The following is an 18,685-nucleotide window of genomic DNA, read 5'->3' as shown; positions in this document are numbered from 1 at the left end:
CTAAAACACGACATAATTTTTGTGTAATAGGAATATGTAATCGATGCACAGAGATAACCTAGTAGTTAAGACCAAGGGCAATATGATAATGTAGAAACAGGTTAAAATCCTGGTTCCTCCATCTACTCGTTGTGTGACCTTGGAAAGCACTGTTACGCCCTCTGAACATATTTCTTCGTCTATAAAGTGGAGCGGGGGGAACAAGACATATCTCACAGAGACATTGTGAAGACTAAATGGAACGAAATGTGAGAAGTATTCATCACACCATCTTGCACGTTGTAAATTCTCAATAAATGGTAGTTAATAGTATTGCAAAAATATGTGAATTAAGTTAGCCTAATGGCCGAGGTTCATTTTCAATCAAATACGCATCTATGGCACACCTGCCAAGTACCTTACCGTTTGCTACTTTTTGTGGGTACTAAATAAAGAGAATCAATTCCACAAGTCCTCTAAAATACTGCATCTGTTTTTCACAAGTGTATGACTCTGAAAAAAACTGCACCGCGACATGCCCTCATACTGGAAGGTGGGCTGGTACCAGCCTCTGCAATCACCTCAGAGATGAGAATGCAAAGAAGTAGGAAGGTAAACACAGAGGTGGAGCTCAGTTTGATTGAAAATGAATCAGTCCATCCCACAGAGGGCAGCACCCATACATGTGGTATACGTAATATAAGGGCCACTTCTCCATCCATTGTCACCCTGCAGGCTGCATCAAGCATTTTTCCTACTTGTTCCTTTGGTGAACCAGGTGAGTGGAAATTCATCCAGCTACAGCGATAGATACTTGGTTGGTATTTGTCTATAGTAGAAACTTTGGACTAAGGCAGAGCTAATAAATATTTGGCCGTTCTTTACATGTTTCTTTCTTTCTCTTTTCTTTTCCTTCTATTTGCTTATTTGTTTGGCTAGTTTAGTTTATTCTGGGACACTTTTTTAGAATAGATTTGTCATGGCGGAGAAGAATAATTCAAATAGAAGTTTGCCCTCTTGCAGGCCATTCCCACTCGCTCCTTGGTCTCTCTACATGCCATCGCATCTGCGCCGTCCGTCCGGCTCAGGCAGGGAGGACGCTGGCACTGTCAGGGTCAGTTCCCAGACCTCCCAGATCAAGTCTTCTACGCGTGAAACTGCTGCCTGCATTTCTGAGCCTTTCTCCCTGGTTATCGAAAGAGAAGAGTGTTTGGTCAAGGGCTGAGATTAGCATACTTCTAACTCTCACGAGAACTAGCTCATGCCTCAGGAACACCAAGATAGCATTGGCTCCCCACGCTCATTTTTTATTTTCTGAAGGTCTTAAGGGGCCAGTTTCGCTTTTGGTGCCTGAGGGGAAATAGGTATGTATGGTTGAAGGCCTGTCGCTTTTGACTCTTGAAAATCAGTGAAACTAGCAAGAGAGACTGGGGCAGTATGTCTGGGTGGTTCTGGAAACTTTGGAAGCACCAAGACAACACCCAGGACAGCAAAGTACATGAAGTGTAGAGACATTAGGTAAAGAATATATTCATCCAGGACGTGGGGACATTCGGCCAGTAACATGCTTTGACTTAATGTTAACAAAGTTATTTTTCACTATGTTGAAAGGTTTTGTCTCATCCCCACCCACCCCATCCTTCCTGCTTGAGGTGTTTTCAGTTTTAAAGAGAAAAGAGATTTGAAAAATCCTAACAATGATTATACAAATCAGAACTGCTTATGATTTCACAGGAAAGGAAATGAATGAGGGTGTTCGGTTTGGGTTTTCTCCTCAGGTTCACTTAAACGTGCAGAAAGATGACCGACCTCTTGAAGAGTGTCGTCACCATCATTGATGTTTTCTACAAGTACACCAGCCAAGATGGCGAGTGCAGCACACTGAACAAGGATGAGCTAAAGGAACTTCTGGAGAGAGAGTTCCGCCCCATTCTGAAGGTGAGGGCCATGCGCTGGGGTTGAAGGCTCTTGGTGAAAGGACCCCGGGGGAGCTGCCAAGGGCACAGCTCCCATGGTGTTTGAGCAAACCCTAGGAGCAGTGCTTTCCCGGGACATCAGAACATCCACGGAGGTAGTGTTTATTTTTAGGAAGGTGAATAAAAATAAAAATTTCTCCTCACTCTCCTATACCTTCCCACCATGTGGACCCTCAGACTTTTTCAGGCCCCCAGGCTTCCCATCCTGAAAAAGCAGAAAAGAAATGTGTGCTAAGGCGTGAATTAATAAATTATCCTAGCAACTGGGGGAAGAAAAAGTATAGAGAGGGAAATCATCTACAAGGGGAGTTGACCAAGTAGCCAGGATGGCGAAAAATGGAAAACAAAATATGTGTTTATTCCACGTACCTGGAAAGAACTCAGAATTATATTAACTTCAAAATTATGGGTCGTAACATAGAATATATTAGCATGTCATGTTTAAAATCTATGTGACACTAAAATACACCAGGTCTAGAACTTGGTTTATTCAATAACTTCCTGCATGCCACACCTGAGTACCACGTCCTTGAGTTGTATTCTTCTGAGGAACCCAATCGTTTTTATTCTCTTCTATTACCTCTTCATGCCTGCTGGGTCCTAGGAGGCTGTCCTAGCCTAAAGTAATCCTTGATTGGATGAACAATACCTCGTGTCAAACCTCCCCATCCCCACAGCCCTACCTGAATATTTTAGCTGAGTGTGTGGGCTTGGCTAACCAGGTCGCCTTTGGTGCTCTCACATACAGAACCCGGATGATCCAGATACCGTAGATGTCATCATGCATATGCTGGACCAAGACCACGACCGACGGCTGGACTTCACTGAGTTTCTTTTGATGATATTCAAGCTGGCGATGGCCTGCAACAAGGTTCTCAGCAAGGAATACTGCAAAGCTTCAGGGTCAAAGCAGCAGAAGCGTAGGCATGGTCGCCAACACCCAGATGAAGATTACAAAACAGAAAAGAACAATGAGGACACACCGGGAGAGAAATCAGGTTACAGTTATTCAAGTTGGAGTGAGGGAGATGAGTACGGTCAGGGTCCTGAGAGCTGGAGGGGAACTGCAGAACACAGACGTAGGTCCAGCTCCAGGAGGCGGGGGAGGCATGGTGGGCTATCCCATGTAGGGAGCCAAGAGGGATTTGAGAAAATGCGCCGTGGGTCTAGCTCTGGCCACTCATGGAGTAGTGGCACAGAAAGACATGATTCCAGCTCTGCAGAGCTGGAGGGAAAAAGAAACAAGTCATATGTTAGCCTCTCTAGGGAATCTGGGGAGGAATCTGGATCTGGGTCTGGATCTAGTAGTGAGGAAATGGAAGGTCATGGTGGTCTGTCCCTGGGTTTGGAGGCCAGTGTGCATGCCTCTATTCAGTCAATAAGGTGTGGGGAACAAAAGCTTGCATCGAGCTGCCAAGGTTCAGGAAGCAGGGGAAGGCGGGGCTATGCATGTGGTGCCAGCAACTCAAGTGGGTGTGGAGGGCCACAAAGTGCCTCTAGTTCTTGTCAGGCAGGCAGATTTAGAGGACAAGGAAACCAATCTCGCTGTACCCAGTCAGCTTGTCAGTCACCATGCAGAGGACGACAAGGTTATAGATGTGTCTCAGGAAGTGAATCCTCTGGATATAGTCACTGTCGGCCCAGGTCCCGTAGCCAATCTTCTTGTCGGAGAAGACATGTGTCTAGGGGACGTTGTCAACCACAGAACTGTGGAGGCCGACAGAGAACACGATCAGGACAGTCCCCTTGTTGTGGAAGCTCTGGGTCCAGAGGAGGTCAGTCTCCTAGTTATGGTCAGCGAGGGTCTGCTTCCTGTGAACACTCTTTGAACTATCCTCAAAAGAGGTCTGGTTCAAGTGAATTTTCTAAAGGTGGTCAACATGGGTCTAGTGCTGGTCAGTCCTCGGGCTATGGCCAACGGGGGTCTGCCTCGGGTCAGTCCTCAGGCTATGGCCAAAAAGGGTCTGGCTCAGGTCAGTCCTCGGGCTATGGCCAACAGGGGTCTGGCTCAGGTCAGTCCTCAGGCTATGGCCAACAGGGGCCTGGCTCAGGTCAGTCCTCGGGCTATGGCCAACAGGGGTCTGGCTCGGGTCAGTACTCAGGCCATGGTCAACAGGGGTCTGGCTCAGGTCAGTCCTCAGGCTATGGCCAAAAAGGGTCTGGCTCAGGTCAGTCCTCAGGCTATGGCCAACAGGGGTCTGGCTCGGGTCAGTACTCAGGCCATGGTCAACAGGGGTCTGGCTCAGGTCAGTCCTCAGGCTATGGCCAAAAAGGGTCTGGCTCAGGTCAGTCCTCGGGCTATGGCCAACAGGGGTCTGGCTCGGGTCAGTACTCAGGCCATGGTCAACAGGGGTCTGGCTCAGGTCAGTCCTCGGGCTATGGCCAACAGGGGTCTGGCTCAGGTCAGTACTCAGGCCATGGTCAACAGGGGTCTGGCTCGGGTCAGTCCTCGGGCCATGGCCAACAGGGGTCTGGCTCGGGTCAGTCCTCAGGCCATGGTCAACAGGGGTCTGGCTCGGGTCAGTCCTCAGGCCATGGTCAACAGGGGTCTGGCTCGGGTCAGTACTCAGGCCATGGTCAACAGGGGTCTGGCTTGGGTCAGTCCTCAGGCCATGGTCAACAGGGGTCTGACTCGGGTCAGTACTCAGGCCATGGTCAACAGGAGTCTGGCTCGGGTCAGTACTCAGGCCATGTTCAACAGGGGTCTGGCTCGGGTCAGTCCTCAGGCCATGGTCAACAGGGGTCTGGCTCGGGTCAGTACTCAGGCCATGTTCAACAGGGGTCTGGCTCGGGTCAGTCCTCAGGCCATGGTCAACAGGGGTCTGGCTCGGGTCAGTCCTCAGGCCATGGTCAACAGGTGTCTGGCTCGGGTCAGTCCTCAGGCCATGGTCAACAGGGGTCTGGCTCGGGTCAGTACTCAGGCCATGGTCAACAGGGGTCTGGCTCGGGTCAGTACTCAGGCCATGGTCAACAGGGGTCTGGCTCGGGTCAGTCCTCAGGCCACGGCCAACACGGGTCTGGTTCAGGTCAGTCCTCAGGCTATGGTCAACACGGGTCTAGTGCTGGTCAATCCTCGGGCTATGGCCAACACGGGTCTGGTTCAGGTCAGTCCTCAAGCTACGGCCAACACGGGTCTGGTTCAGGTCAGTCCTCGGGCTACGGCCAACACGGGTCTGGTTCAGGTCAGTCCTCGGGCTACGGCCAACACGGGTCTGGTTCAGGCCAATCCTCCAGCTCTAGACAACACAGATCTGGAGAAAGCGGATCCAGTCACAGTGAGTCTAGTGACATTGAAAGGCACTCAGGAGACTCCCAGGCACGCTCAGGGTTGAGTCATGGCAAGGCTGGTTCTCAACATGGAGAGTCGGGATCTTCCATGAGAGGGAGACAGGGAACTACTCGTGGACAGTCAGGAGACAGCAGTAGACAATCCCAGTCTGGACACGGACAATCCTCACACTCAGGGTCAAGTCATGGCCAGTCTGGATCTCAACATGGAGAGTCGGGATCTTCCATGAGAGGGAGACAGGGAACTACTCGTGGACAGTCAGGAGACAGCAGTAGACAATCTCAGTCTGGACACGGACAATCCTCACACTCAGGGTCAAGTCATGGCCAGTCTGGATCTCAACATGGAGAGTCGGGATCTTCCATGAGAGGGAGACAGGGAACTACTCGTGGACAGTCAGGAGACAGCAGTAGACAATCCCAGTCTGGACACAGACAATCCTCACACTCACAGTCCAGCAGCACGGGAAGGAGTGGATCCAGTCACAGTGAGTCTAGTGACATTGAAAGGCACTCAGGAGACTCCCAGGCACTCTCAGGGTCGAGTCGTGGCCAGGCTGGATCTCAACATGGACAGTCAGGATCCTCCATGAGAGGGAGACAGGGAACTACTCGTGGACAGTCAGGAGACAGCAGTAGACAATCCCAGTCTGGACACGGACAATCCTCACACTCAGGGTCAAGTCATGGCCAGTCTGGATCTCAACATGGAGAGTCGGGATCTTCCATGAAAGGGAGACAGGGAACTACTCGTGGACAGTCAGGAGACAGCAGTAGACAATCCCAGTCTGGACACGGACAATCCTCACACTCAGGGTCAAGTCATGGCCAGTCTGGATCTCAACATGGAGAGTCGGGATCTTCCATGAGAGGGAGACAGGGAACTACTCGTGGACAGTCAGGAGACAGCAGTAGACAATCCCAGTCTGGACACAGACAATCCTCACACTCACAGTCCAGCAGCACGGGAAGGAGTGGATCCAGTCACAGTGAGTCTAGTGACATTGAAAGGCACTCAGGAGACTCCCAGGCACTCTCAGGGTCGAGTCGTGGCCAGGCTGGATCTCAACATGGACAGTCAGGATCCTCCATGAGAGGGAGACAGGGAACTACTCGTGGACAGTCAGGAGACAGCAGTAGACAATCCCAGTCTGGACACGGACAATCCTCACACTCAGGGTCAAGTCATGGCCAGTCTGGATCTCAACATGGAGAGTCGGGATCTTCCATGAGAGGGAGACAGGGAACTACTCGTGGACAGTCAGGAGACAGCAGTAGACAATCCCAGTCTGGACACGGACAATCCTCACACTCAGGGTCAAGTCATGGCCAGTCTGGATCTCAACATGGAGAGTTGGGATCTTCCATGAGAGGGAGACAGGGAACTACTCGTGGACAGTCAGGAGACAGCAGTAGACAATCCCAGTCTGGACACGGACAATCCTCACACTCAGGGTCAAGTCATGGCCAGTCTGGATCTCAACATGGAGAGTCGGGATCTTCCATGAGAGGGAGACAGGGAACTACTCGTGGACAGTCAGGAGACAGCAGTAGACAATCCCAGTCTGGACACAGACAATCCTCACACTCACAGTCCAGCAGCACGGGAAGGAGTGGATCCAGTCACAGTGAGTCTAGTGACATTGAAAGGCACTCAGGAGACTCCCAGGCACGCTCAGGGTCGAGTCGTGGCCAGGCTGGATCTCAACATGGACAGTCAGGATCCTCCATGAGAGGGAGACAGGGAACTACTCGTGGACAGTCAGGAGACAGCAGTAGACAATCCCAGTCTGGACACGGACAATCCTCACACTCAGGGTCAAGTCATGGCCAGTCTGGATCTCAACATGGAGAGTTGGGATCTTCCATGAGAGGGAGACAGGGAACTACTCGTGGACAGTCAGGAGACAGCAGTAGACAATCCCAGTCTGGACACGGACAATCCTCACACTCAGGGTCAAGTCATGGCCAGTCTGGATCTCAACATGGAGAGTCGGGATCTTCCATGAGAGGGAGACAGGGAACTACTCGTGGACAGTCAGGAGACAGCAGTAGACAATCCCAGTCTGGACACAGACAATCCTCACACTCACAGTCCAGCAGCACGGGAAGGAGTGGATCCAGTCACAGTGAGTCTAGTGACATTGAAAGGCACTCAGGAGACTCCCAGGCACGCTCAGGGTCGAGTCGTGGCCAGGCTGGATCTCAACATGGACAGTCAGGATCCTCCATGAGAGGGAGACAGGGAACTACTCGTGGACAGTCAGGAGACAGCAGTAGACAATCCCAGTCTGGACACGGACAATCCTCACACTCAGGGTCAAGTCATGGCCAGTCTGGATCTCAACATGGAGAGTCGGGATCCTCCATGAGAGGGAGACAGGGAACTACTCATGGACAGTCAGGAGACAGCAGTAGACAATCCCAGTCTGAACACGGACAATCCTCACACTCAGGGTCAAGTCATGGCCAGTCTGGATCTCAACATGGAGAGTCGGGATCCTCCATGAGAGGGAGACAGGGAACTACTCGTGGACAGTCAGGAGACAGCAGTAGACAATCCCAGTCTGGACAGGGGCAATCCTCACACTCAGGGTCAAGTCATGGCCAATCTGGATCTCAACATGGAGAGTCAGGATCCTCCATGAGAGGGAGACAGGGAACTACTCGTGGACAGTCAGGAGACAGCAGTAGACAATCCCAGTCTAGACACAGACAATCCTCACACTCAGAGTCCAGCAGCACGGGAAGGAGTGGATCCAGTCACAGTGAGTCTAGTGACATTGAAAGGCACTCAGGAGACTCCCAGGCACGCTCAGGGTCGAGTCGTGGCCAGGCTGGATCTCAACATGGAGAGTCGGGATCTTCCATGAGAGGGAGACAGGGAACTACTTGTGGACAGTCAGGAGACAGCAGTAGACAATCCCAGTCTGGACACGGACAATCCTCACACTCAGGGTCAAGTCATGGCCAGTCTGGATCTCAACATGGAGAGTCGGGATCCTCCATGAGAGGGAGACAGGGAACTACTCGTGGACAGTCAGGAGACAGCAGTAGAAAATCCCAGTCTGGACAGGGGCAATCCTCACACTCATGGTCGAGTCGTGGCCAGTCTGGATCTCAACATGGAGAGTCGGGATCCTCCATGAGAGGGAGACAGGGAACTACTCGTGGACAGTCAGGAGACAGCAGTAGACAATCCCAGTCTAGACACAGACAATCCTCACACTCAGAGTCCAGCAGCACGGGAAGGAGTGGGTCCAGTCACAGTGAGTCTAGTGACATTGAAAGGCACTCAGGAGACTCCCAGGCACGCTCAGGGTCGAGTCGTGGCCAGGCTGGATCTCAACATGGAGAGTCGGGATCCTCCATGAGAGGGAGACAGGGAACTACTCGTGGACAGTCAGGAGACAGCAGTAGACAATCCCAGTCTGGACACGGACAATCCTCACACTCAGGGTCAAGTCATGGCCAGGCTGGATCTCAACATGGAGAGTCGGGATCCTCCATGAGAGGGAGACAGGGAACTACTCGTGGACAGTCAGGAGATACCAGTAGACATGCTCAGTCTGGTCACGGAGAATCCACACACTCAGAGTCCGGCAGGACTGGGAGGAGTGGATCTAGTCATAGTGCATCCAGACACAGGGAAAGGTCCTCAGGAGACTCAGCTTCTGGTACAATTAAGGGACATGGGTCCAGCCATACACAGTCACGTGATAGTCATGGGACATCAAGGGACAGTATAACGAATCAGACAAGTAGCAGTCATGAGCAGTCTGGAAACAGTTACTCTCATTCCCAGTCTAGTGGCAGACAAAGTCATGGATCAGGTCAAAGATGGAGACATGGTAGCTACGGAAGGGCAGAATATGATTACGGACCCTCTGGGTATGGACGTTTTGGGGGCAGCAGAACAAGCAGCCGCCATTCTAGTCCTTCAAGGTCAACAGATAGAGTTGGAAACAGTGAGGTGTCTAGACAGGGACAGTCAGGTTCCGTTTCTGACCATACAGGTTCAATAGCAACTGAAAGAACAAGAAGGCAAGGCTCAAATCCTGGAGGGTCCGAAACACGTCATGGGCAGTCAACTGACCCCCATAATCAGTCTGGATCCAGTATCACTAAAAGTCAGAGAGACAGTCGTGGGAATTCAGCAGTAATTGAAGGGTATGGGTACAGATCTTTATCAAGCACCACAACCACGTGGAGCAGGGGAAGGCAAGAGCCAAAGTCAGGGTCAAGTGTGTTAGGGAGCATCAGAGGATACAGTCAGTATACGGATGATAAGCGGGCAAGAGACTCTGAGGCCAGAGGTTACCGTGGAAGGGAGAGGACAGGCTCAGGTTCCTTTTGCTTAGCTAGTAACACCCCACTCTATGAATATGCCCAAACACATAAGTGTTACTACTTTCAACAGTAATTTGAAGACAGTAGAAAACAGCCTAATGCAAAGAAGAAATGAGACGCACACATGGAATTAAGATATTTAACATGATCCCTTCTTTTGGTAGTGGGGGTATAAGTCGTTTATTTTAACTGGGGTACAGTACTGTATTTCTTCTGTCTGGTGCAAGGTATTTTTGTAAGACTCCATAATCATTTAGCTCCTTGGTTGGAAAATAGTGAATGGAAGAAACAAATACCCTTGGGGACTATATTTAATAGTATATGACGAAGTGATTTGGGTGCTTTGGGATAAAATAAGCATTTAAAAAATTGTCTAAGATTCACATTTTGGATTTTTCCAGATGTTGTTTTAACTGGTTATTGACAAACCTATCCAAGGAGCTAAGAGTCATGGTTTAGGAGCCCAAATTTCTTTAATAACATTGTAACACGTTCCATGTTCTAAGCAAAGAAGATTCAGAATGACTGCATCTTTTTTGTCACTTCTGGAACTCTGTACTACTTTTGAATTTATTGTCATGACCTCCTGGACATAGAATCCAGGAAATTGTATTGCATAAAAATTGACAATAAACTTTCATCAAGATATAGTTTTCCTTCTCTTTCTTCCTCACAAGCACGAACATAGCCCCTGACATGGGGTCAGATGGACATTTCCTTCTTCTACCTCTGGACACCTAGATGGCAATAACGCATCAGATACCAGTAATAGGGAGTCCAGAGAAGGCCAAACTCAATCATGTCTGATTTTTTTCCCCCTCAATGTAATTACTGTCCAAAGCACTTACAGGAAGGAATGCTTTATACTGATGAGTGGACCTCAGATGCTTGGTTAATCATGACTATCAATCACAGCAATCATTATCAAACACAACGACCTTTCTCGGTCAAATATACTAATTGAAATGCCCTGCCAATGGAGGTTAATGGGGTCTGGAAGTTTCCAGGCGAAGAAAAACAATTAAAAATATATTCCTGTCTAGAAGAAAGAAATACATGAATTTATTATGACTAGGAAGAGAAGCAACAAAAAGTAGAAAAATACGTACAAAAGATACTAACTTCAGTAGAAAGTCTACGATTATAAAAACTAGAGAAAATATCCAGAATGTCAGAGCTAGTAAGGATGTTAGAGAGCATATATCCTCAATTTACATATTAAAAGAAAAAAATGCAAGCAACGTATGTTTACTCCAACGAAAAAGAATTGGTAATTTCCCACATTAATATTTGGTGTTCCACCATCCTCACCTCCCCCAAAAAAACTCAAGCTATTTTTCTTCCACCTTCACTTTTAGAATTCAAACTAAAATGAAATTCATCGGTGGGTGTTCAAGATCACATGACCCCATTGGGGGCAGAAGTTATATGAAAAAATAAAACCTGGGCTCATTCTGATTAGACTCAGAACATATTCTATCTAGTTTGATATTTTAAGAAGGACTAAATGAACTTTCAATCATGCCATGTGATCAACAGAACACTAGTCATATTATTAATGAAAGAAACTAAAATTATTGTTATACCATTAATGATAAACATAAAAATAACTGAGTATATGTTAATTAACCCTAAATTGTAACCAATTCTTACAAATCTATCCATCACCACACATTAACTGACTAAAAGGTATTTATTAAAGAATCACTAGAAATTTAAATATTATATTAATCTCATCGAAATAATTTCTATTGTAGGTAAAGTAACTGAGATTCAAAGAGATTAACTTGCCATTTCATGTAGCTAACTAGAAGTGCTGCTGTGACCAGGGTAGAGCTTGCCTGGTCTCAAGCCAAAGCTCTTTTCACCTTGCCAGGGGGGAGTCTACATTCATTGTATACATCTATAATTCCACATTCTTTAGTCTCTAAGTATAAATTTAGGAGTGTCTAAAAGTTCACCAGTCCCCTGAATCAATATTAAGTCGCCTTTATTGTATGTGTGCATGTAAATATATAGGTCAAAGATTTATAAAGTGATTCCCATAACCCCTCGATCACACTCATTTGAAGTTTAAATGCAATGAAAATTTTTATATCCCAGACTGCTAAGACACTCAATAATTTGCTTTAATCAAATTGAAGGCAATAGTTCTTTAAGTTATACCAACAGTGTTCTAAAATAATTCAAAGAGAGTTACACATCCCTTTCTAAGATAAAAGGAAAGATAAAAGTGAGCGAGCAGGTGTGGTCCACAAAGATAAAGGTTAGCAACTGGGGTACCCCCATGTGGAACCCCTGTGAACAGTTGGATTTCTTAGGTGCTATTCTGCTGGGAGGAAGAAAGAGTCACAGGGTATGACAGTTAGCGAGTTGCCCTGGACCACCCGCTGCGTGCCAGCATCCCATCGATAAAGCATCTCTGTGCCAAAGAACACCAAGTGATGTCAAAGTCCTCACAGCATGGTTGTCCTGTCAGAGAGGGGCACGTGGCTCTGAGCAGGAACTCTGAGTGGCCCAATCGGGAGAAACAAAGACAAAATTCTTCTTTCTCCATACTTTCAAGGTAACGATGACCTTTGGATGAGGGAAATTAAAGGCTAGTGTGTACTCAGCACCCTGCGTGGGCTGGTTGCTTTGTTGGAGTGGAATTCGTAGTCCCCTGTGCCCTAGAGTTTCTGATCACAGACAGGACCTTCTAAGCTAAGGCCACATCCTGCATGCACCGTGGCGAGCACTCGAATGCAGTCAAAGGTGAGTACGAGGTCTGACAAGTAAGTTCTGGAACTTGTTGGAATGATGTTGCTAAACTTTTACGATCTCAAAGGGATTATGCATTATGAATTTTTACCAACGGGACAAACAGTTCACCAAGTTTATTATTTGGAAATGCTGAAAAGGCTGCATCAAAAAGTTAGATGAAAACAATCTGAACTTTTCACCAACAATTCATGGCTCTTGCATCATGACAATGCACCAGCTCCCAGGGCACTGTCTGTGAGGGAGTTTTTAGCCAGTAAATAAATAACTGCATTAGAACACCCTCCCTATTCACCTGATCTGGCCCCCAGTGACTTCTTTCTTTACCCGAAGATAAAGGAAATATTGAAAGGAAGACATTTTGATGACATTCAGGACATCAAGGGTAATATGACGACAGCTCTGATGGCAATTCCAGAAAAAGAGTTCCAAAATTGCTCTGAAGGGTAGACTAGGCGCTGGTGTTGGTGAATAGCCTCCCAAGGGGAGTACTTGGAAGGTGACCGTAGTGATATTCAGCAAGGACGTATGTAGCACTTTTTCTAGGCTGAGTTCACAAACTTACTTGTCAGACCTCGTATGTAAGCTGTGGAGCACTAAGCAAGGGAGAGCAGAAAGACAGAAAAGGATGACGATGGATGGATTTGACTGGAAATGAATCAGGCTGGCAAAGAGAGCACCTTCCTCTCTAATAGTAAACTTCGACGCTACTAAAAGGCCACTAACCCAGACTCTGAACCCTATTTTAAGCCACGCTTTATCTGATCTTCGGGAGCATAAGTGAAAGTGAGTGAAGGTCTGCTTCTCACAAGTACATACCTGTAGAGTCACCAGCAGATGTTTACAAGTCCTCTCATTGCATGAGGGAGACATCTAGCACCAAGAAGTATGGAATTTGCAAGGGAAATGTGTCCATTTTCTAAAGATTATTTAAATATATTAAATTCTCTTTTATATTGCTGTGTGTTTTTTTCATTTCTCCACGATGTACATTGACAAAACCATTGTGCACTCCTACTGCCTACAAATGAAGCACAGTAATTAGGAAAAGGATAAAATGGAGACTCTCCCTCTGATTCCAAATCACTTAGATGTGTTTCAGGCTTTACCGACGTTCTCTAGGATTAAAGCTTTAAGGGGTGACTTGCTATCAGTCCTTCCTTAGAACACAGCCGTGAAGCGTAGGAAGGCAGCTTCCCGTAGCAAGGCTATTGGAGAAGAGGGGCCACGGAGTGATTCTGAACTCTACATTTGGGCTAGAAAAACAAGATCTAAGCAGCTCAAGAACTCACACATCACATCGGCGGCTTGCCCCCAGCGTAAAGCCATTTTTACTTCAAGATTCCCCTAGGGCTGGGAATCAAAACACTGAGTTCCAGTCTATTTCTATGACTTGACTTCCTATGAAACATTCACTGTTTGTGTTATTTATTCCACTGTGGATTAAAGGAAGAAAGCTAAAATGTACCAACTGCCTACTTACTATGTTTCAGACACGTTTCCTACAACAACCTGGCAAAACTGAGGGTAAATTATAAAAAAAAAAAAAAATGAGGGTCAGAGAAATTAAAAAAAACTTCCTCAAATCTACATAGCTGGTAGGCAGCAAAGTGACAATTCCAAGTCAGACCCAGCTCACTCAAAAGCCTAGGTGTCTTCTACTCCATCAGGCTGCCCAACACGGAACTCTACACTCAGAAAGCATGGTCTGGTGTTGGTTTCCCTTACTCTCTTTCCTCTAAAAATCATTTTATGTCTCTTCTTTGAGATAGTCAGTAGGTAGGTAGGTAGGTAGGTAGGTAGGTAGGTAGATAGACGGATAGATAGATGATAGATTATAGATAGATAGACAGACAGATCGATGATAGATGACAGATCGATGTTAGATGATAGATAGATAAATAGATAGATAGATGAGAGATAATAGACAGATTTAAAATGTTTTAATGTTAAGAACTTTAAATTTTTTAACTTAAATTTTTTAAATGTTAAAAAATTCTCCATACCTCACTCAGCAGTATCTTTCCCTTTTGTCAAGAGAACTTTCAAAAGACAGTAAATTAAATGCTTCTTCTTCCTCAAATTTTCAAGATGAATTCTGCCAGCTCTGATTGTGTTGCATTGCTCGGCTGGCTGGGTGTCTTAAAAACCAACCAATAAACAAACAAAATCACGTCTCATTCAAACTCATTTGTTCCAAGTAGCACTAAAACAATGCAGTCGAGTTTGCAATTGTTTCCAATTAGCGCCATTTCGGGGCTGGGCAAGGGTTATGTTGCCTCCCAAAACACATCACGTAAGCTCTAGATTTGAATATCTGGGGGCGTAGGGGACTATCTGATAGCCTTTATTTTCCAGCAAATTACTATTTAGTTCCTACTGCTCTTTTCTTGAAGTTCTTGCCTCACTCTTCCGAGTGCCTTTCCTGGTCAGTTTTGTCCGAGTCAGCTAGCCAAGCCTGTAACAACAGGGAGCTCCACCTATGTGTGACAAAATACTCCCGTTTCTACAGCTCTCCTCCAAGAAGGAATCCAAGAATGTGGGCTGGGCTGATCAGCAATCCCTCTTGAGTGGTTTCATAACAGAATCCAGATGGTTCAGATAACGCAGGTGTTGTCAATGGAATATCAGGGTCATTCATTCACTGGAGAGAAGCTAATAACCATTCAAATGACAGACACCATACTTGGTACGGGAAGTTGCGAATATGAGAAAGACACCATCTCTGTTTTTAATCATTTACATGTTCAACAGGGAGATCAACATGAGAAAAGAATAGCTATAAATACTCTGACAAGTGCTCTAATAGATATGATCAAGGGACTGTGTTTGCAGTCAAGTGATCAGCTAACTGATTAAACGCGAAGAAAGAGGACTTAAGAAAATCTTTAGAAAAGAGGAGAATTTTGTGGTGGGGGTCCAGAAATGGTCAGGAGTTATCCAGGTTTCCTGGGGAGACTGACTACTCCAGGCATACATGCTTTTAGGTAATGTCTGTATGAAGTCTTGGAGGAAGAAAGGCCATGGTGAGCTCAGGGCACCTGAAAAGAATTCAGCATAGCTAACGTAGCACCCATGTAGCAGCCTGGCAGGGAATGACGAAGTCAGAACGAGACACAGAGGTTGGACCACAGCGAACCTTATAAACCTTGCTAAGGGTTTATCACTATCTGTAAGCAAGTAAGAATCATCAAAGGGTTTCTTAAGGTACATGACCATATATTCATTTCGGAAAGATTTTTGTGTGTATGTGGCAGAGGGGCCATATTAGACGTGTGGAGACTAATTTGGAGACTCCTACAAGAATCCAGGTAAAAGATGACAGAGGGTAGGTACATGGAGTATAGAAGAAGGGTCAGATACACAACATGTTTCTGAAAAGGTTTGTGGTCAGAGGGGTTTGGTGGGTGAAGGAGATGGAAGTGTCTAAGATGACCTGTTAGATTTGCAGCTTCCATCGTCAAGTAGACAAAGTTTGTAGGAAAGAAGAAAAAGAGACCTGGAGGCGAAAGTGAACTTTGTTGGTATGTTCTTTACATTTGGTCAGGCCATTGGTCACACATGGAAACCCAGAAGTTCAAAAGGGACTCACAGGCCACAGTTAGTCTACTGATATGTTTCATCTGGTCAGCACATTATTGGTTTACAAACTGAACGTCTGAAAACTGAATTAATTAAAATGTTTAGAAATTGGGAGATGACACACCAAAAAAGTCCCTGCAATTGTATTTTCTCATGAGCCAACTATCTAGCAACACCTGAGCCAACACCTCTCAACAATCAGCCAGATCTGAATAGTTGTGACCTCATGTTGGACTGGACACGTGTGAGCCAGCTCATCTGTGTCCCCATCATTTTTAATGTCTCCCCCACACTGAAGCTGGTTTCATTCCTTAGATCAGTGGATAGACATGGAGGGTCTGAAGGGACTCACTTTCCCAAATCCTCAACTTCTATAGGTAGTCTTTCCTAACATTTTTCTAAGAACACGTGCCTCACTTACAGTGAGCCATTCTCCCACATAAACAAAAGAAAAGTATGCCAATTACCCATCCCAAATGTGCTAAACATTCAAATGAAGGCGTGGGAAGAGAGCAAGAAGGAATCGAAGAATCAAGTCAGAAACCAATGCAATAAGGAACAAAAACAATGAGGATTAATAAAACACAGAAGCTGTTTCTTTGAAATGATTAAGAAGATGGACAGGCCTCTGCCAAGATTGATCCAAGAATAAAAATAATGAGCTATAATATAGCAAGTGCATAACAAGAAAGTTAACGTGACCACTGAACATTAGCTAACACATTGAAAACCTTAGATTAAAAGGGTACATATTACTAGAAAAAATATAAATTGCCAAAACTGATGTAAGAAAAAAAACCAGATAAATTCAATAGGCCAATAAGTATTGAAACAATTTAAATGATAAAAGGTCTTCTCACCTTGGGGGGAAAAAAAGCAACACCGAGATCATTAGTGAGTGCTACTGGATTTTTAAGGAACAGTTAGTTCTTATTTTATAGAAATTTTTCCAGAAAAGAGAAAGAGTGATAGCTACCCAACTAATTTTATGAAATAGTATAATCTTAATTCAAAAACTAGATAAGAGCAATACAATAAAAGAAAATTATACTCACATATAATTTACGAAAAGTATATATTTAAAATATTAAATAAAATATTACCTAACTATATTCAACAGTAGCTTTAAAAATAATAATATATCACGATCAACCCAGGTTTATACCAAGAATGCAAAAATGATTTAAAATCAGATAACCTACCTTTGTAATTTGCCACATTAATATACTAAAAGAGGAAAATAATATGTTTCTTAGTTGAAGAGAGTGTATTTCATAAATCTCAAGTTTTTATCAAAGATAAAAACTCAAACTAGAAACAGATGGGAAGTTTAGTAACTTGGTAAAGGTTATATATCAAAAGCTTACATTATAACTCATAATTAATGAAGAAACTTTAGAGGCATTTCCTTCAGAAACAAAATCAGGGACAATATCACTGTTAGTACTTACCTAAGTATAAGTTATATTGCTATAAAGAAAGAGAGAAATGCTACAAAGAAAGAAAAACAAATTAGTACACTGATTGGGAGAAAAAAGAAAAAAGCTGTTTTTATTTGCAGATAATATGATCCTCTAGCTAGAAAAAAATAACACAATCAGAAAATTATTACAATTAATAATATAATTTAGCAAGTTTATCAGTAAAGCTAACTTACAAAAATTAAAAGCATTTTTCCTTACCAACAGTAACCAATTACAATGTGTATTTAAAAAAAAAAAACAAAAAAAAAAACAGCATGTTATTCTCAGTAGCAACAAACATATAAAGTAATTAGAAATTAATGACGATACATAATAACTTTATGGAGAAAATTTTTAAATCTAATAAAGAACCTAGAAGGACAGCTGAATCAATGTAGAGACATTCTGTCTCTTGTTTGGAATGACTTAATGTTATCAATATATCAGTTCATCCCAAATTAATCTATAGATTCAACACAATCACAAATACCTCAAAATATTTTTGTTGAATTTTGTGCAAAAGGTGATGACATTAATCTAAAATTTTTTTTGAAGAATAAAAATACATGAATAGGTAAGTCAACATTTCTGAAGAAGAGCCAAAAGAGGAATTTGCACTACTATGTATGTATTAAGACATACAACACAGTTATAATAAAACAGTGTAAAATTATTGCAACAACAAATAGATCAGTGAAACATAACAGAGAGCTTAGAAATATAACCATGTTTACATGGGAATTTAATATAACACAAAGGAGCACACAGATCACTGGGAAAAGTTGCAAACCTAGCTCACACTACAGATTAAAATAAAACTAGATCTTTATCTATAACCACATCAAAGGTAGACTCCCAATGAATAAAGATCTAAATGTGATACTTAAAACAATAAATAGAAGATAACATAGGAAAATATCTATAATCTTGGGATGGGAAAGAAACTGTCGACAGAACTTTACATGCACACAACATAAAACAAAAACAGTGATTACTTTTATTACATTATAATTTAAGATTTGTATTTGGTGGAAGTTGCCATAAATGACATTAACAGACAGATAACAGATTGGGAGGAATTATTTGCTATGTCTAAAACCAACAACGGACTAATACCTAGAACATGTAAGGTGTCCCTTGGAGTCAAAATTAATTTTAAAAATGGGAAAAGTATTTGAACAGGCAATTTATGGACTAGGTAATCAAAATGGCTTAGAAATATACATAGAGATATGCAAACTTATTAGTCAGGGAAATATAAATCGAAATAACGGAGAACTAGACTGA

The 18,685-nt window shown here is 44.4% G+C and overlaps 1 protein-coding gene and 1 long non-coding RNA gene across 3 annotated transcripts in view; one reads left to right on the top strand and one right to left on the bottom strand.

The window, feature by feature from the left end:
* LOC109451576 (uncharacterized) overlaps positions 1-18,685 on the bottom strand; it is a 420,408-nt gene that overhangs the window by 110,869 nt on the left and 290,854 nt on the right. The window lies entirely within an intron of this gene.
* LOC141568673 (uncharacterized) lies at positions 709-10,233 on the top strand. The gene is made up of 3 exons (XM_074319187.1): positions 709-757; positions 1,758-1,917; positions 2,704-10,233. Exons 2-3 carry the CDS (start codon positions 1,780-1,782, stop codon positions 9,664-9,666), a joined length of 7,101 nt encoding a protein of 2,366 aa, XP_074175288.1. The 5' UTR covers positions 709-757; positions 1,758-1,779; the 3' UTR covers positions 9,667-10,233.

This window comes from Rhinolophus sinicus, linkage group LG14, assembly GCF_036562045.2.
Source record: "Rhinolophus sinicus isolate RSC01 linkage group LG14, ASM3656204v1, whole genome shotgun sequence".
In the NCBI taxonomy this organism is placed as follows: Eukaryota; Metazoa; Chordata; class Mammalia; order Chiroptera; family Rhinolophidae; genus Rhinolophus; species Rhinolophus sinicus.
Note: the sequence above shows the minus strand (reverse complement) of the source record. Positions and strands in the feature narration are given on the sequence as shown.

Coding starts and splice junctions, on each gene's coding strand:
- LOC141568673 (XM_074319187.1), top strand. CDS start 1,780: ATGACCGACCTCTTGAAGAGTGTCGTCACCATCATTGATGTTTTCTAC. Junction 1,918..2,703: donor AGTTCCGCCCCATTCTGAAG/GTGAGGGCCATG, acceptor TCTCACATACAG/AACCCGGATGATCCAGATAC.